This window comes from Corvus kubaryi, unplaced genomic scaffold (assembly GCF_017639235.1).
Source record: "Corvus kubaryi isolate FWS band 111438036 unplaced genomic scaffold, C.kubaryi_AGA036_p1.0 37398, whole genome shotgun sequence".
Classification (NCBI taxonomy): Eukaryota; Metazoa; Chordata; class Aves; order Passeriformes; family Corvidae; genus Corvus; species Corvus kubaryi.
The window spans coordinates 9,592,134-9,615,646 of record NW_024581137.1 but is presented as its reverse complement, the minus strand read 5'-3'; the positions used below and the strand labels follow the sequence as shown (position 1 = coordinate 9,615,646).

At 42.6% G+C, this 23,513-nt stretch overlaps 1 protein-coding gene across 2 annotated transcripts; it reads right to left on the bottom strand.

The window, feature by feature from the left end:
• Positions 1-1,390: 1,390 nt before the first annotated feature.
• Positions 1,391-21,886, bottom strand: LOC121671830 (cartilage associated protein). Of its 2 annotated transcripts, XM_042044055.1 has the most exons (8): positions 21,588-21,883; positions 21,318-21,395; positions 17,689-17,838; positions 16,898-17,069; positions 14,344-14,472; positions 13,289-13,434; positions 11,173-11,256; positions 1,391-2,095 (listed from the first exon to the last, which is right to left on the bottom strand). In XM_042044055.1, exons 1-8 carry the CDS (start codon positions 21,756-21,758, stop codon positions 2,036-2,038), a joined length of 990 nt encoding a protein of 329 aa, XP_041899989.1. In that variant the 5' UTR covers positions 21,759-21,883; the 3' UTR covers positions 1,391-2,035. The 2 variants fall into 2 exon arrangements, with proteins under 2 accessions (XP_041899989.1, XP_041899988.1); XM_042044054.1 differs by having other exon boundaries at positions 21,318-21,886.
• Between the last annotated feature and the right edge of the window lie 1,627 nt (positions 21,887-23,513).

Below are 23,513 nucleotides of genomic sequence, written 5' to 3'. Positions count from 1 at the left end.
TTTCTAATATCCAACCCAAACCTCCCCTGACACAAGTTCAGACTATTTCCTTGGGTCCTGTCACTGGTCACCACAGAGATCAGTGCCTGCCCCTCCTCTTCCCCTCACGAGGAAGTTGTAGACTGCAATGAGGTCTCCCCTTATCACTGGTTGAGCTCCTGAGGACAAAATCTGGAGCTGTCCATGCAGGCTGGAAAGCAGAAAGACAAGAGAGGACTCCAGAGCAGTAACCTCTCCTTTGAGCATACACATACCTCCAAGAGAAAACTAAGGATAAATTGGAGAAGCTACCCCAGTAGGATGTTACATGTATTTCATGGGGTGAAGTGATGGTTTACAATCAACTGCTTGTAAGCAACGTTTAAAAGCAAATTTCAATTCTTACATAAAATTAAAATGAGCGGAGTGCTAATACTGTGTAGAACAAAACCATGAGGAAATGTGATACACCCTCTGTCAGTTCAAGGCACACAGCAAGCCAGATTCCAGTCTTCTTACCACAAGCTGAGCTGGGCAAATCTCCTAAAGTTAAAAGGCTCTTGATAGATTTTCATTTTGAGATTAAAACAGTCTGCCCATCAACTTCAGTGGACTAGTTGTGATTTATATTAAAGCAGTTAAAAAAGCTAACCTGATCTTCCAAACATCTTTTACACACAAATTCAAATGTTTCACTGCTGTCATATGCTGAAGGACACTGAAACCTCATCCTATGGATTCTCCTTCTTATTTCTTACAGACACTCAATAGTGTAGACTACTACAGCTTATATAAACTATAGCAGCAACAACTTGGCAAGCTAGTGGGGATCATGTTTTGCCTTTTTAAAAACTCAAAGCAGGTTATGGGTTTGTAATTCACTTCCATTCAGCTGAATTACAGCTCAGTCATAGGAGGTGAACGCTCATCTGAATGCTCATATGCACTGAATGCTCACCTCCCCTTGATGCAAGCAAGATGAAATCACTTGCAGGACTTGATCCTTGAAAACAAAAGAGAAAAGCACAGGATGAAATCCTGTATCCTTCTCTGAGTTCAAGGGGATTTTTCCTCTTCAGTAGACTTAGGCACTAATTCATTACTCTTCTCTATCACACTTTTTTTGGTCTGTACCAATACTTCTGTATGGGACTCTGCCATACAGTTAATAAAAATGACATGAATTCACAGGTAAATATTTTTCATTATTCCACTGAAAATCACCTCAGTTCCCACCTTACTTACCTTTGGATGAAAACTGTGCAGATAGTCCCACCAGTCTGAAAAAAACATGCAAACTGCTTTTTTACGGAAGAGAATACTAAATCCATCCATCATCAGTATTTCATACAAGACTGGCCCCACCTCAACAAGGACCACAGGATGTTTCAACAGAAAGAGTAAGAACTGGTAGGAAGAAAAAATTGTTTTTATTCTCAGTTTCCCGCAGTAGAATTTAATTTAGTTTTTGGGAAAGATCAACACTGCTTTCAGAATTCTTTAAGCAATGTTTACAAGATCATTAGTTGTTCTTTGTTAATCACATTATTTCAGCTATTTAAATGTACCTTAATATCTTTCAGGTGCACTGGGATTTGTTATCACTTTATTCACCATCACATAAAAAGACATATATAAATAATACAATTCATAGCTCAGAAAGAGGAACTGTTATGTCTTTCACAGTTCATAATCTGACAAAAGTTCTTGAGAATTTAGCTGTACTGCTACAACTTAGCAGAACAGCACTGAAACGAGGAAACTTAGTGTTATCCCAGAAAACAGAAATAGTCTGTTTTGTTGTGTTTGTGTAGCAGAAAAAAAGCTCAAGGGGGAAACTTATATGCAGCAGTTCTGCACAGTGAAAAGCCATGCTCACAGAAGAGTCAGTGCAGCACGGAAGTGACCTTTCAGGAGTGGATCTTGGGACAAAAGGTACAGCTTAAAAAAGCACCTTTGAGGTATATCTAACTGGAACTACAGGTGATCAAAAATAATAGTAAGGAGCAATGGTGAGTCTTCACTTCTGTAAAATACTTTGTGGTGGTTCCACTCATCAGGATTCCTTCTTTTCCTCCACTTCTAACAGCTCGTCAAGGAATTCCACAACTTCACCCTGGAAATGATTAAATTCAACAGAAATAAATTAACCCTGTACTGCAAAAGTGGTGGGAAATTTCTGCTATTTTAATCAAAAATTAAACTGTACTAATAGGCGTCCAAATATTTTTAACACCCTCCATGTAGACACTAGTGCAACAAACCTATAAAATACAGGTAAATGGCCCATACAGGGGTAGCACAAGCACTTGCAGTGACACAGACCTTAAAAGAAGAAAATGTTATACACATCACAGTAAATCCTCTCGTACTTTTACAGGTACTTAAATAGACAATGAAATCCTCAAACTCAGAGAGGAATAAATGTTTAAAGCACCTGTTAAATTAGGAAGTTGTTAGAATACCATAAAACATTAAAACATTTTAGAAAGCTTCAAAATTCAAAACCAAAGCATTTTGTAGAACCATAATTTTGACTTTGTATGTCTGCTCTGTTTACGTCCCCTGTCACACCCTTCAACAGACACCTTCTCCATTTTCAACCACAGATCTTCACATGCCATGCTTCAATGCAGCAAAAATGTGAAGAACCAGAGATACTAGAATGTTTTCCATACTGGAAACAAATACGTTGGGTTTAGATTCAGATCAGAAAATAATACATTTACAAGCTCTGCTCCGCTAACACAGGTGTCTTGGGGTGACTTCATGATGTTGTATCCCCTCTTGCCTGCTTATTGCCCAGACATGAATCCTGTGCCTTTCTGCGCCTTTAAGCTGGGTCTGAGAGAAAGGGGGGAAGCCGAGCGAGTTCTTCAGCGCGGTTTGTGCTCAAGGATGCACACACTCCCCTGCGTTCTCACCGCTGTGGAGCCGAGGGAGCACCTTCCTGCTTTTCCCCAGCTCTTGGCTCCTTTGCTCAGGAGAGAGACGGAGAGTTAAAATTCTTTGCTTTTAGCTACCCTGTTAGGTGAGGCAAGAACTTTTTCCCAGGACTGTAGCTTCTTCTTTTTCTCCTGGAACTGCTCAGTTTGCTCCGGTCCGGAACACCATCACTGGGAGGCCCCACACCGTGGCCCAGAGGGGCCCACGCCGCACCCCAGTTTCGGAGAGAGCAGAGCCACACCTACAGAAAGGACTCTGAATCTACCAGGTTTTTCTCCACAACGAGCAGGTTTATTATCTAATATTATTCATTTTGTGCCTGCATGCACCCTGCTTGTTAAATAAACAGCTTTTTTTTTTCACCTTCCCCCAAGAAATTTTTTTCCGAACTGGGGTGGGGGAGGGGCTGCTGAAACCTGCCTTCTATTAGAGGACACGTTCATTTCAGACTTTTCCTCCCAATTTGTCTCAAACCGAGACACACTGGGCACCAGCACAACATGACAATCCAACTTCCTTTAAACTACTCCTAATGTAGTTCTATGTCCTATGCCATAGAAAGACAGCATCTTCCAGACGCTTACACTTTGAGACTGAAAATTTTACAGTTTTCTGCTCTGGTGAGGAAAGGGATTAAAACCTCTGTCAATGAAAATAATAAGAGGAAATAGAGAAATTTTGTCTATTTTGAATACAATAATGGTATTATGGATATTGTGAGTAAAAAGTATTAACATCATACTTTTAGGAAGTACGACTAGCCAAGAGAGAAATAATGAAACTAAGCAAGCAAAAATAAAAGCAGGAGGAAAGCTGGCTGAAATAACTGCTGTTCTTGTTCCCTGATTCACAGTTCCATCTCAAAAGAACACTGAGTTTTTGCAACTATGAAGTGCTTTTAGCAAGTCCTGAAGGATGGCAATTTGTTGTGCTTTGAATTTGTTCAAAAGATTTAAGTATCCAAATTCATATTATTGTCACACTCGTCAGTAAGATAGAATTTTTCAGAAGACGCTCAACATACAGACAAAATTCCAGTTTTTTATTTCTGGTATGTTTTCAAACCCAGAAACATCTAAGAAATGGAAAAGGATAGTTAAATACAACAATCTTAAGAAAAAAAACCCAAACAAACCTGAAATCTGAAATCTCTAGTGCCTGAAACTAAGCTCTAAAGGAAAGCATTGCAGAAGCTGTTGTGGTCTAATTAGATGTACCGAGGAGTAAGAGAGGTTGAAATATGGCAAAAATATAAAAAACAGTTGCTGAAACAATATACCTACATAAAATATGCTGCAATACAACTGAATAATTGTTGTAATAATTAATAACTGAATTGCCTGGGTGTTGGTTATTTTGGAAAAGGCAAAACCTCCAGATTAAAGACAAACAAAACCCCAGCTAAAATATTTTTGCCTGTGCCTTCACATTCAAAATGTAAAACATTTGCAAGTTGTCACTAGAGTGGCTGGCAGCCCAATGAGAAGGTGATAATGCTGCCTCGGAGGAGGCGATCACAGTGTCACACTGGCAGCTGTGACCAGGCCAATCACTGTCCTTGTCCCATTAGCACCCACTTGACACCGCACTGGGTATTTAGCATGGCTGAAGTCAGTACATATTCCACAGGTGTTCATTCCAGGGAAAAAGCCTTCTGTCTGCTGATATTTAGTAGCTTTGTTACCGACCTGTGCCTGTAAATCTGGAGTCTGAAATGAGTCTTTGATACAATTTACTGCCTCAGTAATTGTATCAGGAAGACAGAGCGCCTCCTGTTACCTGGAGCGCTCTTTGGCTCCTCCCTACCGTTACAGAAAGAGCATCCAATTTTCCATGCAAAGTCGGCTGCAAACCTGTAATTCTTTCCACTGCCAGCTACCCAAGGGCACAACAGCCACCAGCTCCAACACAGGCAACACAAATACACCGCTCAAGCCCAGTGCTGATGCGAATCATGGTGAGCAATCCCTGGCCCAAAGCGTGATGCAGCTGTCTGGCTGCTAGGTAGGAGATCAGGATGTGAAGTCTGACTGAGCTCGGGAAGGGAAGGGCTGGCTTCCAGGCCAGCACATGAGCGATAGTCAGGCAGCCAACAAGTGGAAAGCACACACACATGGGCTGCTGGGTCAGCTGCAGGGAAGCAGCCCTTCCATGCCTGGCCCTCAGTCCACAGTCGTGTCTTCCAGGTTTGCTAGTCACAGGTTCAGCAGATCTGTGGCACCCCACAACCTCCCTCCCTGTGCTACCGTGCTCTTCCCTCTCCCAGTCCAGGGATGATCAGTGGAAAGTGGGACTGACAGACCAAGGACGTATGGGAATAGATGGAACAGGTACAGCCTGAAATATGGGAGGCGTGATATTGAACAGAAAAAGGGGAATGTTCCCAGACTGGTGTGAGTGGTAGGAGGAATCAGAGAAGCTGGTCTGACCAACTGGAACCTCTAATTATCTGTTAGATATGCAAAGTGAGCACTTTTGGCATAGATTAACAACTGAACAGAGCCACAGACAGAAAGAACAAGTTTTGTGCCACAGTAACTAATTCAAGAAGGTTTTACAGCGGGTATGTGAGTAGGTGGACTATAATTAAAAATAATTTTAAAACAGAGTTCTTGGTCAATTCTGAATAAACTAACCCAGGCTAGTGAGATTGGGGCACTATTACAAGTGAAGCTAGAGCATCGGAAAAAAAAAGAGCTAAAAAGGAGAAGAATGCAAAACTCCTCACTTAGTACCTCAGCGTACTGAGTGTCCAAGACCACAATATACATTGGGCCAGGCCCTTCCTTAGGCAATATTAAATGTCACATTCACACTCACAAAACACAACTTTTTAAAAGAAATATCTGTACTTTGGAAACTCCTAGCCAGCTATTAAAATAAAACAGCAAAGAGGAAGAGCGACCAGTACCTGGCTCAGTTATGGCACGCTTCAGGCCAATGCCCCAGCACCAACTTTTCTTTTGACAGCATCATTTAAAACCAGCAGCAGGCAGCAGTTGCACTGCTCACTGACAGACCCAGACACTTTGCCACTGCTTGCAATGATTGCCTTCCACAAATGCAAACATTAATCATTCATGGATCCTGGCCTCCACCTGCAATCTCTTCTGTCCTTTCTCAGTGTGGACTGGAAAAGTTATGGGAAACAATTAGCTTTCTTGTAATAACCCATACTTTCCAATCAGATCTGCTGATGGCCTTTCAAATAGGTATAGTGGGATAGGCTGTCCTTCAGGGAAGCAACAGAGAATATAAAAAAAAGATAGTGTTCTAGAATGAATTAAGATCTACAAAGAACTATTAATTCTGGACATGTTTTTATGTGTGATTACCAGTGAATGAATAGGAAACCGCTTTTATTCTAACTCATCCAACAAACCACCTTAAGAGACAACACACAGAACACGAGGAATTGGCTGGATCTTTGTTTCTGTATAATCTATGACCTAGAAGGAAAATATGTATCTCACAAAATGTCCCCCAGTTGTCCTTCAGAGCAAAAATTCAAATTTTGCTAAAGTTCAAAAACCTCAACTGGACTCTTGTTCAACAGTGAGAGCAACAGATTTGATTCCCTTATGAACTGGGTGTAGATGACCAGGTTGTGGTAGTGGGAAGGGTTGCACAGGTGCCCTCTGTGAGGAGAGGTCAAGGCTGCCCCATAATTAATGAGTAGTTATCCTGTAACTGCCTGAGTAAGTAATGGGAGTAGTCACAAGGATTAAGTTATGAAAACTAGCAGATTTTGTTCAAGAACAAATAATCACCTTGCAAGAGTGAAGACAAAGGTTTGATAGGAATGACTGTGGAGAACATGTGCTCCATAGACCTGACAGAGCCTGCACATACACACCACACAGCCCACTGGCCAGCAATGTTTTGGAGGGGGAAAACATTATTTCAGGATAACAGTAAGGCATGTGCCAATGAGTGGCTCAGCCTGAAAGGTTTATTCAGCCTTCAACCAAGAGAAAGCTTCTTGATCTAACCTTCAGTTAAAGCCTCAGAGTTCACTGTAACCACCTCAAAGCCCTGCCAGAACCTCCATGAGCTGTACAGTCTGGGCTGGACATTCCTCACATTCTAGCTGTGGAAAAAATAAGAAAATCCCTCAATTCTTTGTGCAGAAAAATTATTTGGCCCTTAACTTATTTATTTTTCAGACAGTCCACAGTGTGACCCAGTTGCACATGTTTTTAGGGCTTTTTTTTTCACTATTAAAAGAGCTTAGTTGTTCGTCACATGAACATTAGCTACTTTCTCAAATATTTTTCCACTTCATTTTAACAATATATTCTGAACCTTTAACTGTTCTTTTCCCATATATTACAGGAGATTACAGTACACTGCAGTTATTACAGTAGTATTTTACAGTAAACCAGTAAACGTGCTTTCCTTTTAACATATTTATAATGCCTATAAAACATGAATCAACCCAATTTCAGAGGAACTTGAACATTGCTCCAACTGCACTGAAAGCAGAAGCCTTCCAGTGGCTTTGTTTCTGAGCTCTACTTATGCTCTCTTGCCTGCTTTATGCTGCATGCAGAAGCTTAAGAAAATCTGGGCAGTAGAAGTTCCTCCTAATGCTAGTACCTTCACCTTGGGGCCACCCTGCCATTTAAGCACAACCATGCTGGCAGCTTCCCATGCAAAGTGGCTTTAATGGAAGAAGGAACACCCTTGACCAAGACACACATCTAGTGGTGCAGAAGCAAGAGGAGAAAGCAGAAAGACACAGCCATATGGGAAGAATCTCCAATAGGAAATTATGATGGAAAAAAAAAATCTCTTTTTCTTTTTCCTTTAAAAAAGCGTATGTTGAACAGGGACTGTAACACTGCCCATTGGCTGGCAACTGTTTCTGAAACAGCTGCCACCAGCTCTTCTGAGGGTAGCAGTGCTACTGGAGCTGTGCTGGTCTGAGGTCACAGGCAGGACAGGGCTTACAGGTCTGCACTTGCAACTTGCTGTTACAAGCACCCTTGTGTAAATCATTTGAACATATGCAAGCAGTGAGTTAATAAAGCTCAAAATACATTGTTAGCAATTCCCACACAGAAAAATAAGGTGAATTCAGATTACTATTTGCTATCAGTACTCCACTGGGCCCTTGTGTTTTGATGCTATTCCATATGTCCTCTTTCCACCAGTCACATTAGTTCAGTACTTATTCTTCTTTGCATCACATGGATGTGATGAAATATGGAGCGTTTTAATTTCAGCCACTACACAAATGAACACACACTATATACAAATAAAAAGAAAGAGATGTCAAAACAGTGGGTCAGAGCTGCCAACAGTTTTTCACCTACTGATTAAGTACTGAAAGAAAAATCACATTGTAGGCCCATCCCCGCCAAATACTTGTGGTCCTTATGTAATTTAGAACAGCTAAGTAGCTATCCCCCCCAAAAAACATTCCATAAGAGCACTGATTTTATGGGCCAAAACCACGTCTCATACAATTAGTGTGGTGCTGAAGTTACATCTACACTAGCTGAGTGTCTGGCTCTTAACAGCATTTCAGTTTGCTACTTAAATCTGTGCAATACCAGGAGCTGTATCCATGATAGCCTTGATGCATTACACATCTGAACAGAAATTAAGAAGCTTGCCTATCCACGGCCAACTAAGATGACAACACTGTAATGTTCTTTTAACTTCCCTGTGGAAAACCACAAGGATATTTAAGAATAATTACTTTTTCTTAAAAGAAATTTGTAGCTAGTTGGCGCTAATATTCTCTGTCACCTCTACTGTGTTAAATGCTTGAATCAAGAGTTTTTCATTTCCGTGTGGAAAAACATTAATAAAGTAACACAGGCAGGACAGTATTTCTTGTAGTAACATACGAAAAAATCATTACTGCCTGTCCCAGCCTCTCCAATTACTGCTATGTACTCCTGAAGAAGCCACAGCTTTTCACTCGCTTTGCTAACGGGATTTAGAAAGACACATGGATGATCTGGGATGTGGGAGCAGTGAGAAGTCTGATTAAAATGAGATTCTCCACTTGAGAATAATGACACCCACATAGGAAGGGATCCTCTTGCCACATCAATCCTTTTGCTTCTGTCAAGGAAAAAAGAGGGGTTTTTTTCTCCAGATTATCTTGTGGGCTATCTTACTGGCCCACAAGCAACTTCACAGACTGCAAACATGGACCACAGAAACCCACAGAAGGTGTGGCCTTTGGCCCAAGAAGCACATGGTTTAAATAAGCAGAATGCGCTTACAAGAGAGCTTGCCTCCATCCTTAACACTTTTTAATAAAGTTTTTACTATAATGCCTTATCTGGAGTTTTCATCAGTTTTCAGCATTCCTATGGAACAAACTTTTCTATCTGTGCCAGGAGAAACATTAAACAAAATAAAAAAATTCCAACTTACACTACCAGGTCCTGCCCATAGAGCAGAAACTGCAAGGTAGTGGTTTTACCTCTGTGCTATTCCTGCTCTGTCTGCACTCCCTGGAAGTCTCCTGCAGCCAAAGACAAGTTCTGGTAGCCAGGGATTTATGAGTTCACTACCAAAAGCCAGAGCCAAGCCAGAGGCATGGACAGCCTCCATCCCTCCCAGCTTTTTGGGCTCTAGCACAGAAGCTCTTCAGCTTTTCCCCTGGGAAGGAGAATGGTAGCTTTCCCAATACAAAGAGAGTGTGAGGTGGGCATATCTGTGCCATGAGGAGGCCCAGTAATTTTGGTTGTTTAATCCAAACATATAATCAAGTGTAATGTGACTTCCTTGTCAGCCCAAAAGTTTAACTGAGGTTTTCACTGCCCCTCCCTCCTGCAGATTACAAGGTCATTTGTAATTGCCCTGGTGAAAGGGGCTGCAGGAATGAATGCCAGCAAATGAATGTTTGTTTACTCTACACACAGTGCTGGAGGATGAAGATTGTTTCTATAACCCTTTCTTCTAACAACATATGGGGAAAGTCCTCAAAATGGACTTCTTCACCCCCTCCTTAATTACTCATCCCTGTGCTTTGAAGCAGCAGATAGGAAAGAAGGAAAAAAGTACAAGTTAGGTTGATGCCTAACATAAGAAAACATTATGGACAAAGCACAAACCAACAAGGGAATATAAAAAGTGCTCAAGTATTTCACACCTTGATGAAAATCCATACGGACTTGTCCTCATCTAAGCTTAACCTTAAAGCAAGTTTATTAAACTGTCCTTCAGGGGATTTTATCACAATGGAAAGTCTTCCTGAAGTCTGGTAACCTTCCAATGGAATTTTACATAGAGTTGTTTTCAGATCACAAGAATATTGAAGGCAGCACAGACATTACTTCTCTGCTATAAAATAGTCTCTCTCCCTATGTGTTGGATAACATAAAAATTGCAAAGGTGATTTCATTTTTTAACATAAACCATCTTTGTCTTTTCCAACTAGAAAAGACCTTGGCAGTGCTCATTACAGATACCCTCACCCCATGGAATAACTGAGTACAGCTCTTTCTTTGTCAATGCCAGCAACATTTCATCATTTGAAGATTTTTTTAAACCTCTCAATGAAAGGTCCCAAAAACAAAGCAAAAGGCAATCCAAAAACTCCCATGAATTATACTTTTTCAGCTGTGGAAGAAAAAGAAATGCCTTTTCAACAATTTAACTGCTTTTCCTGCACCAAAATAAAAAAATCCTTTTACATATTTTCCAGTGTAAATAGTAGTCATTATATGTTATTTGACCACAAATTCCAAACACTTAAAAGGCATGACTGGGTGACCAAAATGCCACTGAGCAGAAGAAAATAACAGATAACAAGACTTCCTTTGGACAAAAAATTACAATTTAGGTGGTTCATTCTGGACAAAATCACAAGGATCTTTAAATCTAACTAAAACAACATTTCAGAAAAAAAAATTTCATCTTCCCCCTCAACCTCCCCAAACACCAAACCCAGAAAAACATTTGGTTTAAATATATATACACCATTTCTCTGCCCCCTGGTGTTACAACTGGAAAACTGGGTTTTCTTTATTTTCTCTGGGCTCAGTGCATTATATGTTTAACTTTGTGTTAATTCTGTCCATGTTTTTCTAAATGGTACATGATGTTCTTTGGGTTTGTTCTTACATTCCATTTACCAAACAAAAATTTATTAAAAATGGGTCATGGTTACAAGAAGATTTTTCCATATTAGTGAAATCCTGGAATTACAGCTATGCATCATCTTCACTTTAAACGTGATTGCTGCTTTTTTGACCATGATTTCATTTCTAGAAAACTCACCTCATCATCATCCATCAGATGTTCCTTTGCAAATGCATACATTTCCAGCTGGACTGTGGTAATGTTGTGGTATCGAACCGCCTCCTACAAAAAACCCCAACATTTCTGTTACTTTAAGGTAGCAAGATGGGGAGTGTCATCACATGCCACCTGAAACTATCCCAGTGAAGCCAGCCCCAGACCTAGGAAAGGTAGATCCCAGGCAGGGTACATACTGTTTGAGAAAGGAAACAGCAAAACAGCAAACAGCTTATTCCAAACTCTTCTGTGGATCTTCCTAAGCACAGGCTCCCTCACTGCAAGAACAAAGCACTCTCCTCTTTCTCATGTTTCAAAGCACTGGCGAGTCTGAGAATAAGGAATGAGACTGCCAGGGCTGAGCAGCAGCCTGTGCCTGCATTCCAGTGGGCTTTGGACAGGAGAGAGCCTCTGTCTCCCTGCACGCTGGCATATGGCACAGGCAGTTCTGGGAAAGAGACACACTAAGCTGTTTTGCATGATAATGACTCACCAGCCCAGCCTGAGCCTGGCCTAGGGAAGCTCTGCAAGGTCACTCACCTGTCCCTCCTCACTTCCTGGCTGTGTGCCTGAACAGCACAGGGTAGCTCAGTCACATACTCTCATATTTGTGAATACCAACTGTAATCTACTTTGATGATTCCGTTTAACTCCTTTGGGAGAAGAAAACAGGAGACTCCCTCTTTCACAAGAACATCTAAAGATTAATGCCAGGGCCAAATGTTGCTGTCACCCCATTACCACGTTTTGAAAACAAACCAGAGGCATTATGGTTTTTGTGGCAAGTGACCAGGATAGCAAGCAACTTCTGTTTATAGCTACACAGATCAAAGCACAAGAAAATACAGCTGTGTGCATTTAATATTTTGTATTTAAAAATCAAATTATCTGTAGTTCCCAGCTACAGAAGTTATCAATGAAACATTCAGAGTGCATGTGTAGGGCCCTTGTTCTGCCCTCTCTGCACATGTATGCCAAATCTGTCTGCGGTTTGCAGTTTCATACTGTTGCCACCCCTCACTCCCACCACCACCAAACATTGTCTCCAATATGGTTATAAAGCACGGTTCTGTTCCCAAAAGCAGTGACAAAGGAGCAGTCCCCTTCCTCTGCGAGCTCAGACTTGCTGCGGCTGCTGCTGCTGCCTGAAAGAACCAAAAGCATTTTTGCTGCCTTCTGTCTCAGTTGGCCCTGCAGGGCAGGCCTGGGTTCCCACTGTGCCAATAAAGTGTGTGCTCTAAGAGGCATGACTAGAAGGCACTAAATTTAATTTGTGGAACATGTATTGCTAATGACTAACTAGTTGTACAGCCCATATGACTGATGCCTAAGCAGTCACTGAGGTGTCAGAATTCAGCTGCATGACTTAAATCCTGGTAACAAGAAACGCTGGAAAATCCAATTTGATGTCACAGTCCAGGCTGTAGAATTTCCTTGGACATGGAAATTTAAGAACAGCATGGAAACCCATTTTTAAAATAGTTTTCCAAAGCTAGATGATAATTGTTGCTGGATGGACTAGTGCTTCTTTGCAGCAACCATTTTAATTTAGATAATTAGATGCAATACAGTCCTGAGCCTTTTTCCGTCCTCATCCACCCAACTATGTTCTAAATGGAGTAAGTGGAAAGTCAGTTTAGCTGGAGTTACCGTATTCAGACACATTCCAATACCCACAGAACCTGAAATAACAAGCGAGTGGGCAGCTATGTGTTGGCAAATAATGATTCACAAAAGCCTGAATGTCACTCAGAGGTTTCATCATCAGAGACTTCAGGGGCCAGCTGCTTTATTTACAGAGGTACATGAAGACATAAATATGCCTAAGTGACAGAGAAATACCAGCATGAGCTTACTTCTCTTCATATATTATATCCTATCGTAGTATATTTCAACAGAAAGGGAAGAGCTCTAACGACGTTCACTGTTTACATGACACACTACGCCTCTGTGTACAACTTTCTATATGATTTTAATAAAACAGTACATGTTAAACTCCAGAACCAGCAGATATCCCACATTTTCCCAACCTCTGACCCACTAAATTTCAGAGAAGTATTTGAATGTGTCTAGAAGGCATTTTAGGTAATCCACCTACCGATCTGGGCTGAAAATCCTCCTCTTTAAGTCCCCATTTGTCTTTGTGGTACTGGTAATAGACCATGTTCTGTTTCATTACTTCATCTTTCTCGTCAAACAGAAGGTAACTAGCAGCACAAGAAGCTGCATTCTTCATGTCATTCACTAATTAATAAACACACACCAAAAAAATCCAGGTAAGGTAAATGAACAAATTTCTACTATTACCTAAACTCTGGAAGATTCAAATGGAAACACAGCCCATACTCTACCTCCTCAGCAGCTGCACAGAGGAAAAAAAAATTGCTCCCCAGAAAGGATATGCTGGTTTTGTGTTCTGAAACACGTAAGGCCATGATTCAAAAATCAACTCGTCATCAACCCCTGATGGTTTTCTGTGAAAATCCTAACCAAATGCTCCTCCCAGGTATCCCAGTATCATCCCACAGCTTGGTGATATGCACTGGGGCATTTATTTAAAAAACCAAACAAAAAGATATTAAACCCCTCCCCACTTCTTTGTACTATGATTGATAAAGAGGGAAGAGTCAAGGTGTAGTCAAATAACACAAACAAAAGTCATTAATGGATTGATGCTACATGGCTGATGTGTCTTCCCTTTGATATTGGAGCCTGCAGGAACAGCTGTAAGGGCTACATGTGTTCTTTACAGTGCAAGTAGCTCCTCAAGAAACCACAACTTTCACTGAATAATCCACCTATCAACTAAGTCATCATTGAGCACCAAACACTACAATTTCTGTTAAGTGGTCCCCTCTTTCTTCAAAACCCATTTAGCCTCATTCTAACAGGACTATAAGAATCCACTAGGAAAAAGCAAATAGTATTAAATACTCTGTAGGTTTGTCTGTGGAAGAAATTCTGTCCCATGTCTGTTAACTACAGTGATAACAGGGAGCAAAAGACACCAGGAAACTCGGATTCTCTGTCCCAGAACAGTTTAAAATGCAGATTCTCTAGGCCATTACTTACATTGTAAGCATAAAATTAGAGGGGAAAGATCCCACATCATCCAACATCAATGTTATTTAAGCACAATAAATCACTACTTACATTTATAATATGCAAACTGCAAGTAATGGTACATGGTGGCCACAAATTTTTCAACAACAAAGCCTCCTATAATGGGTGTCAGATTGCTCTCACACTGCACTTTGCATGCAAGGACTTCGACATAATGATCTGGAAGGAAGAAAACAACAACAGAGCACATGGATAGCACAGAGTGAATTGTTATAATCCCTCCCATCGGCCACCCATTAAAATTCGGCCTTATAATGCCCTCCTGGGTCCTGTGCATCTGGACCTTGCTGCTTGGAAGTACTGAGAATCTACAACTCCATCTGAAGTATCCTTCAAGTGTTGGTACTAGGCCCTACCGTAAAAATCTGCATTACATCAAAGCTGGAACTCCAGAGAACTGAGCACTTAGGTTTCACTGACACCTAGAGGCAGCATGTGGTGGTGGGTTTTATAGAGTATCGCAGAGTACTGCCTTATTTCCCAGCTGTAAACTTAACAGTGCTTTCTTTCCTTTTTTAAATTTTGCAGGCCTTTGCAATTTCATTGCATTATTGCACAAATAAGGTCCCCATGCTGCTGAGTACAACTGTGTCACAGACAGGTACAGCAGGTGACTGCAAAATAAACCACAGATGGCTGCATTTTGGGCCCAGAGTTTGGACGTTCTAAGAGAAAAGAAAGAGGAGAATATGCTGCTCACCACAGAACAACTTCCCGCCAGGAAGAGGTAAGTTCACAAGCTTACCCAGTCTAAAAAAGCTTGCTGTCATGCAATATAGGACGATCTGTGATTTTTACCTTCAAGAAAATACGTTTCAAGAAAACCTTCCAACAAAAAAGTTTCAAGAATTTTCCGTATGTATCACATTCATCAACAGCATGGAAAAGAAATATTTTAAAGTCTTAGTTTCCCTGTTAGCCACATTTGGCAGGTGAAAGAAGTGAGCTAACCTTGTGCAGCAAATTTCTGACCAAGCCAAAAGAACACTTTTCATTCCTGACAACTCCTGACATGAAGAACACTGAGGTTAACTAAAAATAACTGCTGAAGCTAACTAAAAATAACTGGCCAAATGAAATTACCAGACCCATCTTTTACAAGAGCAGTGGAATCTCCAGACACAGTAGTGTTCAATTCCAGCCAGCACTTAAAGCCAGAGATGTGAGCCCCTCAGTGAAGTGATCCCATGCAATGAGGACAGCTGGCTTCCTGACATAACTCACTGCTCAGTGATAAATACATACCTAATGCAAGACCCAAATACTTCTGGTTAACACTTACTGCTACATCTGCTTTCTGCAGACCCTTGGAGGTGGAATATCTCTCCCTGGAACACAAGCACAATTCAGCCCAGGCAGTGCAAATAAATTTAAATGTTCTTATCTCAAGAGCAAAATACTTGAAATGCACGCACATGGCCATGGTGATGTTACGCAGTAATTCCTACCTTTCCTTACTGCTGGGAATTGTCCTTCCCTTACAAGGAGGAAGAGGAAGGGTGACAGTAAGTGTCAATCACAGCTGAGCATGGACACTACTCTTTACAGTGGCTTGGGGATTGTTCTGATGTCAGGGTTCTGACCCACTGGGGAAAAAACTCTGTGTTTCTTGCTTTACCACCTGTGATTTGCCCTTCACTCCTTATTTGCTGTCCTAGGCACCTGCCTGTTTTGCCCAAGAGCAAGCCAAGGAATAGCCTGCAATAGTTATTCCATGTCAGCTGTACTGGTGGATACCAGCTGCACACTGTGAGAAACTGGAGCTGCGCTTGTATAAACATAGTTCACCAAAGTTTCTCCTCACCAAGATATATTATGGCTTTAGGACAAAAAGTTGGAATGTTTTTTCTTAGGGCAACTTAAAAACATGAAAAATGCAAGAGAATTTCTAAGTTTATTGAGGAAATATGCAGGTGTTCTCCACACAAATATTGTCAACAACACTGAGCTGTCAGAGCACTGGAGAAATCACTTGTTTCTTTCACTGCCAAAGAGCATAGGAAATGTGTATTTGCCATTTTGACAACAATCAAAAAAGTTGATGTCCCTTTTCGTTTGCAAAGCAATGGATTTTTTTTTTTTGGCTACACGCAAAAAATACAGGTGTTACCTACTAGTAAAACTCGAATGTAGGAAAGATTAAAAATAGCCAACAGAACCCTGTCATATTTATGAGAAAGGAGATACAGATCACCAGACCTATGCAAACCACAAAGATGATTTCAAAGGCAGGCTAACCACTGAGCCCCAAAGGTGGCCAAGCTGATACTGAAATGATGGTCAAGAGACCTGGCTGGATGACCACTGCTACCCAGACACGGAGCAGTTGTTGTTATTTACACATCTATGTTACTCTGACACAGAAATTCCATGTTAATGCAAGATCTCTGTTCTGATTTCCTGATAGACCTCATTTATGTTACTGAAGAGAGAAAAAAAGTAAACCAGAATTCAAGCAGTTTTCAGTGAATCTAATAAACTCCTACTGGCCCAAACTGAGGAACAGGACTTGGGTAACCAATCCCACGGATAAACTGAAATGTACTTTGGGGACATCTTTCCTTCATGTTTCCTAACCACTTACCTGCAATAGAAAGATAGAAGTCTTTAAAATCTGTGATCTCTCGGGAGCCTTCACAGGCTGCTATGCAGTCATCATAGGCTTTGAAGAAATCAGGAAGAGCCAGTTCCATGTCTGAGATGGATGTCCGCCAATTGTCGCCATTGTACGCTCTCACAGCCCTGACAAAGAGATTCTGAGAAATTGGCAGGGATGAATCAGCAGTAACTGACCCTGAGAAGTGTTGTGTAAACTCAAATACAGTAAATGATGTCTCCACATTTCTGGACAACTGTATGAGCTGCTCTCCAGGTGATGTGAGGACAACGAATACAGGAGACTAATGGATTTCACCAGGTATTTCCTAGAGAGCAGAGTACGTAATTCCATTTCCAATCAAAAGAAAAGCCTGCTGGAGAGATGTAACGGTGTGAGTCTAAAGCACAGGTTGTGACAGAGATTTTCAATGGGATCTTAATGCCAAATGTCTGAGATATCTTAAGCTGTCCCACTACAGCACTCATGAATTTGGATAACTATGCACCTGCTTAGCTCCAGTAGTGATCTGCATGTAGCAGCTTTCAGGTACGCCACTGTCTGTGATTTGCTGTGATTCATTTATGGAACAATGAAGTGCAGGAGAGGTGAGAGTTACTGAATGCATCAAGAAGGCAGAACAAAGATGACTGAGATGACAGAAATAGGGAGATTAAGAACTGAGAACACATAAGCAAGTGAGATCCCTGAACCTCACCCAGTAAGAGGAGTAATAGAACAGTTCCAAAAGAGCAGACTCTTCTGAATAAAAAGCATACCTCATATGGCTTTGTCTCCAAGTCTTTAATATGCTCCTCAGCATCAGGTATGCTCTTATAGTAGGCCATATTTCTTTGCATCATTTCATCATCTGGATGCTTCAGAAGAAATGTGTGAGCTGCTGCAATAGCTTTTGGAAGATTATTAGCCTAAACAGGGATAGGGAAAAGAAGGTGTTAAAAAAGATTAACTGGAGAAGACAAAAACCAAAACAGTTCAAAGGTTCCCAGTTTTCTCAATGAATATTCCTGCATTCTCTGTATTCACAAATTTACTTCTACTGAAAGCACAGTCTCAGTAGATACAACAGTACAGTAAAACTGATACAATTCTTCTCAGTTTTACTCCTAGCTGCATCGCTGTGAACAATTTTTTTTAACTTTAGAAGCCTGTTATTTTTGCAGATAGCATAGATGATTGTTGTAAGTCAAAAAAGATTAGGTTTTTTCACTTCCCCCTCCCCTTTCACAGAGCTGACAAGGCAAAAGTCTATACCAGAGCTCCTAGAAGGGATTGATCTCAACAGGTACCAATGCTAATCTATGGATACTGGTCAAGAGTCATCACTCTTTATTTGTGTTTATGTCAGTTACTTGCCTAGCAACACAGAGGACATTATCACAATAATGTATCTTCCCGGTGGTATTACAAAGTTAGATCAGACTCCAGAGACTTGGTCAAAAATTGTGTCCTAAAGCAATTTTCTCTGCCCATTTTTAAACTAAATTTAATCCCTGTTAGATATACATTGTGAGGAGTACATTTCTCATTTACAACTGAGTGTACCAGACAGGTATGTACTTCTGTGTACATACAATTTATGTTTTTTTAATATTTTGTATACATATACACACACGTATTTTCATAAATTATATAGTATGTATGCACATATTTATGAAGAGTGAGAGAGAAAGCAAAAGTCTGGGGTATTATGAAATGTTAAAACCTTTTTTCTAGGCCAATATCCACATCAGCCTGTTCACTGTATTGATGTATAGGTGATAGAGAGTTCCACGCCACGTTTGAAACAGCTTCTGGCAGTGCATGTTTGAAACCACGAGCAAGAATCACGGGCACGTGTGCACACTCACCCTTCTGTTTGCAGCCATAAAAGGTGTCCTTTCATTTCGGAAAGGAACCTCAGAGATGGATGCACTGAAGCAAGACTTCAACCTATGCCCTGCTGCTGTGCCGCTAGGAGTGTCCCAGCACCGGAACTCTGCCAGCTGCCCTTCCTGGCTTTCCCAAAACTATGTGCTTCCAGTCAGCCCAGACCATGCTAAATGCAAAGGGAAATCTCAGCTGCACTTTCGTCAAATGCCTGGTTTCTTTTGTGCTGTAGCCGTAACCTGCTTCTTTGGCAGGCTGACAAGTCTCATTTTTACTTAGGTCCATGATTTACTCTTGGTTTCAATTTTCACCTCTTGGAAAAAAATAAAGGAAGGTTTTGTAGAAACACACTCCTAAGTGAACTCAGTGGCTCTGAGAAAGCTCCCTCCAGAGGAGCAAGCAGCAGCGCAGGAACAGCTGCTCCCAGAATCTTACAACGTGGCAAATTTCTCTGTGGAGCCCACCTGAATACGCACATGGTCAGACTAAAAAATTACATAAAGCATTTCTCTCCCACTTCTTCCTATACTATAAACGCTCTTGAGGGGGTGGAGGGGTGGGGGAAGGGACATTCCTTTCGCAGAAACCACCAGCCAGGCAAAAGTCCTTCAGATGCAGCAGTTTGTAGCTCTAGAAGGCCCATTCGGAACTCCCCAAGCAAGAGATAAGGGCTCAGGGCTGGACTACAAATCCAGTATGAAACACACTATAAACAACAGACACTAAGCACAAAACCAGCAAACTACACTGCTCAAACTTACTGCAAATGTGATTGAACAAAGAGTTTAAAGGGAGAGGGAGGGGTTCCTCCAACTTCCCTCTCACACTCCTACCTGGCAGTTACTTGAATGTATTTGGTATGTATTGTATTTTGGTGTTACCCATACATTGCAAACTTTGTATGTACCAGAAGGGAGGAATTAATAGCTAAATTAAGATAAGAAGAGGAAACAGTTGTGGTGATGTCATTTTTATCCATATATGGCTTTGAGAATTCGAGGAATTCCTGCCCTCTCAGTCAAAAGAAAAGGCAGAGGCTTTAACGTATCAAGTTAAGTTCTTTCGTATGGTCTTAGGGAAGGCATCAGACACCAGTGTGATACTGTGCATGTGGGCACTGTTCTGGTTTTATGAGAATGCATTTCCCTGCATCTGTTTGGAAAAACTGCTGAGAAAACAGCACTCCTAAAAATAGGACACAGCAACAGTTAAGAAAATGTGTGTTTTCAGGAGGCAATCTCGAAACAATGCACAAGCATACAACCCTATATAACATATAGTGGGATACATTGGGAGTGAGTCCCTAAAGGAGAAAACAATCTAACCAAAGAGATCAGATTGTTTCTGCCCCACAAAGATGCCCTGTTTATTTGAAATGCAAATAATTGCAGTATCTGAGGGGATGGCAGAAGGAATGGATCTTGATGTAGAGAACAGAAGATGAAGATGAGAAGAGAGAAAACAAATTTAGATCCTGGATCGAAGGATGACAAGAAGCTAGAAAAACAGGGTGAAATCTCCTAAGAGAGGAGTATGTCCCCAGTCTTGGCTGACCCAAGAGCAAAAGGTAAATACCATTCCAGGCCTAGCATTACAGTGTCCCACTTCAGCAGCCAATTTCTGCTTCATTCCTTCTTGCAGCTGTAACGAAACTGGAGTTTTGCAGGCATGAGGCTATCTGTAAGTCACAGGCTGGGAGCTGCTGCACTTGAAAGAGCTGGACCAGAAACGAGCAAGTGAAGAAGGTGGATGGACACGCAAAGATCATTTGCAATAGCAGAGCTGTGATATGAAGAGTCTGAAAAAGGTTCCAGAAAAGTTTAGAAAGTAAGAGAGATGGAAAGATGAGAGGGGCAGAAATGACACAGCTACAGGACACAGAGGCAGGGTCCAGTGGCTGGATGTCTAGGAGGAACTGGAAGGGCTGACCTAGGGGACATGCTGGATGAGTCGTAAAAAACAGGTGAAAAGCGAGATGGATGGTACGTGGGTAAGCAGGGGGAAAGGCAAGGCACACACTAATCCCACTGTGGGTTACAGGATGGGAGGAAACGACTGAAAGGCTTGTCAAGGAGAAGATTACAAAGTCTAGGGTTGGCAGCCTAGGGGGGCAAGGACTGACCACAGGGCAGGGAAGAAATGGAGGTGAGGCGGATGGCAACTGGTGTGGAGGAAGTGATGGGGAATGAGGTTGTGGCCCAGAGTAACCTGCTCCGAGGGCCCGGCGAGAGGCTGGCATGACAGGAGGTTTTTCTAGCATTGGGTGCAGGAGGCACTTGCGTCTGTCGAGACTGTTCTGGGACATGCCACGTGCAGGGACACACCATGCTGTCCCCCTCCACCACGACACTGACCAGCCCACTTGGCGTGTCTGGAGCGTGGCACCGCACCAGGCGAGACTTTGAGGAGGAGAGACTGTGACGGAGGCGGGGGGGGGGGGAGGGGGGAGCGGAGGCAGGCCAGAGAGATGGGAGGAGAAAGGAGGAGGCACCAAGAAAGAGGGGGGGCGGGGGCTCACCTTGAAGTAGGCGAACTGCAGGTACTTGTAGGGCTCGCGGCGCTGGAACTCCTCGAGCAGGTCGCGGCCGGGCTGCGCCTGTCGGAAGGCGGGCAGCCCCTGCTTGCAGCGCCGCAGGCACTGCGCCCGCCGCAGCACCCCGGACAGGAGGCGCAGCTCCTCCAGCGCCGCGCCCGCGGGGGACGCGGGGGGCGGCTGCCCGGCGGCGCTGCAGTTGCGGTGGCAGAACGCCTCGCTGTCGCGCAGCAGGCGGTACAGCCGCATGCTCACCTCCAGGTAGCTGACGCTCTCGGGCCAGTTCTCGGTGCTGTACTGGTCCAGCCCGTAGCGATAGGCCGACTCCAGCGGCATCAGCTCGTCCCGCGGGAAGCTGCGGAAGCTGTAGCGCTCGTACTGCGCCCCCGCCGCCGCCAGCAGCGCCGCCAGCGCCGCCACCCACATGGCTGCGCCTCCGCCACCGCGGCCCGCACAGCACCACGTCGCTGCCGCCGGCGGAGGCGGCTCCGGGGCCGGGCGGAGGAAGGGAAAAGCGGGTGGGCCGGGGCGAAGGCAGGACAGAGGCGGTCCCGGGGCCGGGGCCCGGGCGGAGGGAGAGGCGGCCCCGGGGAGGGAGCGCGGCCGCGGCGGGGCGGGGCGGGCGGAGCGCAGATCCTCCGGCTGCCCTCGGTGCTGCTGCGCGCCTGCAGCCGCAGCTGGTCCCAGCAGCAGTCGCGTCTGCAAGGAAACTTTTTGTTAATGTGTTTCTGGTGTCTTTTTTATTATTATTTTATTTTTCTTTATGTGTTTTTCCAGTGTCCACGAGAATTGCTTTTTTGCCATCCACAGTTTAGGGGTTTTGTTTGGAAAATGTCTATTCTAGATCAATCTCTTGTACCCTTCAATTTGTGTGTGTGTGTGTTTATCTACAAAACCTGTGGCATAGGTTCACACATTCATATTGTGATGAAGAGCAATAAATGCATTGTTGGAATATTCCTAGAATTCTGGGCATTACTTCCCTTGAAACTGGAATTTTAAATATGGTGTTAGAAGGCGTTGCAGAATTGTAAGTACTATTTCTGCCTCTTGTTGCTGTTTGATGTTTGGTTTCCTGCGGAAAAATAATGTTGAAGATCTATAAGGAACGTGGTTTTGCGTTTTTTTGAATACTTGCCAGCTAAGTATACTTCGAGTGTTATCTATAGAGCTATAGAATGGCAACAGTGTCTCCTCCACTGGTTCTGTGCAGTGCTTTGGGACATTTTCTGATGTCCAGCTACATTAATTAATTAATAATCATTAGTAAGTGGGAAAAGCTGTGGCTGTAGATCCAAAGAATTTGAAAGTTTCTAATCTAATCGAGCAATTCTTTAGAATTGTTCTTTCAGTCTGACACATAGAGATTACTTGCATGATGACAATATGCAACCTCCCAGATTTCACTATCAGAGTTTGACCAGCTGCTCTCTCTCCACTGCTCTTGCTGGAGTCATGCACTGATCAGTGGTGATCTTGGGGCTGGAGAACCCTCCAGCTTGGAAAAAAACTTCTGTGGAGCCATTCACAAATGCTAGTATGGTTTCAAAACTAGACACATAGCAAAGGCCCAGATCTCTGTCTATTCTCTTTATTTTTAAACTGAGAAAAGAAGGCACAGGTAATTAATAACAAAACAAAAAAACACACCCCACAAAGTAATAAAAAACCCCAAGCCCCTGACAGTTCCAGTATTTACCTTCCCTTTAGATGACATTAAAACCTGTGCTTTCCGGATCTAGTAAGAATAATTCTCTATCCCTTTGCTTTCTTAGGCTGAGTATCAGTGCTTAGGTAGGTGTGTGACCTAAATGACCAGTCATGAAGAAAATTATTCCTTAGAAACACTTCATACTTGGTCTGTTTGTCTACATTTCTCAGCCATAGAGGCAGCCATAGGATGAAGGCTGGTGAACTGCTTGAGAGTTCTTCATTGCAGTGGCTGCCTTTGTAGCAGGGGCTCTCGTACATTACCGAGCTGAGCCTGCCCTTCTGAGGCCAAAATTAACTGCAGGCGCAAGTGTTGGAAATGTTGTATCTGAGTAGTTGTTATTATTTCACACTTCAAGCTTGCATGGCTGAAAAACCTGGAACCCCAGATCTTCCTTCCTGTGGAAAGACAAACATCAAAAGCGAAGACCAAACCAAAATAAAACATCACAGGGCATTGGTGTGTTGTTC

What these genes read in the sequence shown, in the direction of transcription:
- LOC121671830 (XM_042044054.1), bottom strand. Translation starts at nt 21,758, where the DNA reads ATGTGGGTGGCGGCGCTGGCGGCGCTGCTGGCGGCGGCGGGGGCGCAG. An exon ending in TGGAGACAAAGCCATATGAG is followed by an intron (nt 17,070 to 17,688) that starts GTATGCTTTTTA and finishes CCAATTTCTCAG; the next exon opens with AATCTCTTTGTCAGGGCTGT. An exon ending in CTTCTATCTTTCTATTGCAG is followed by an intron (nt 14,473 to 16,897) that starts GTAAGTGGTTAG and finishes TCTTCCTTCCAG; the next exon opens with ATCATTATGTCGAAGTCCTT.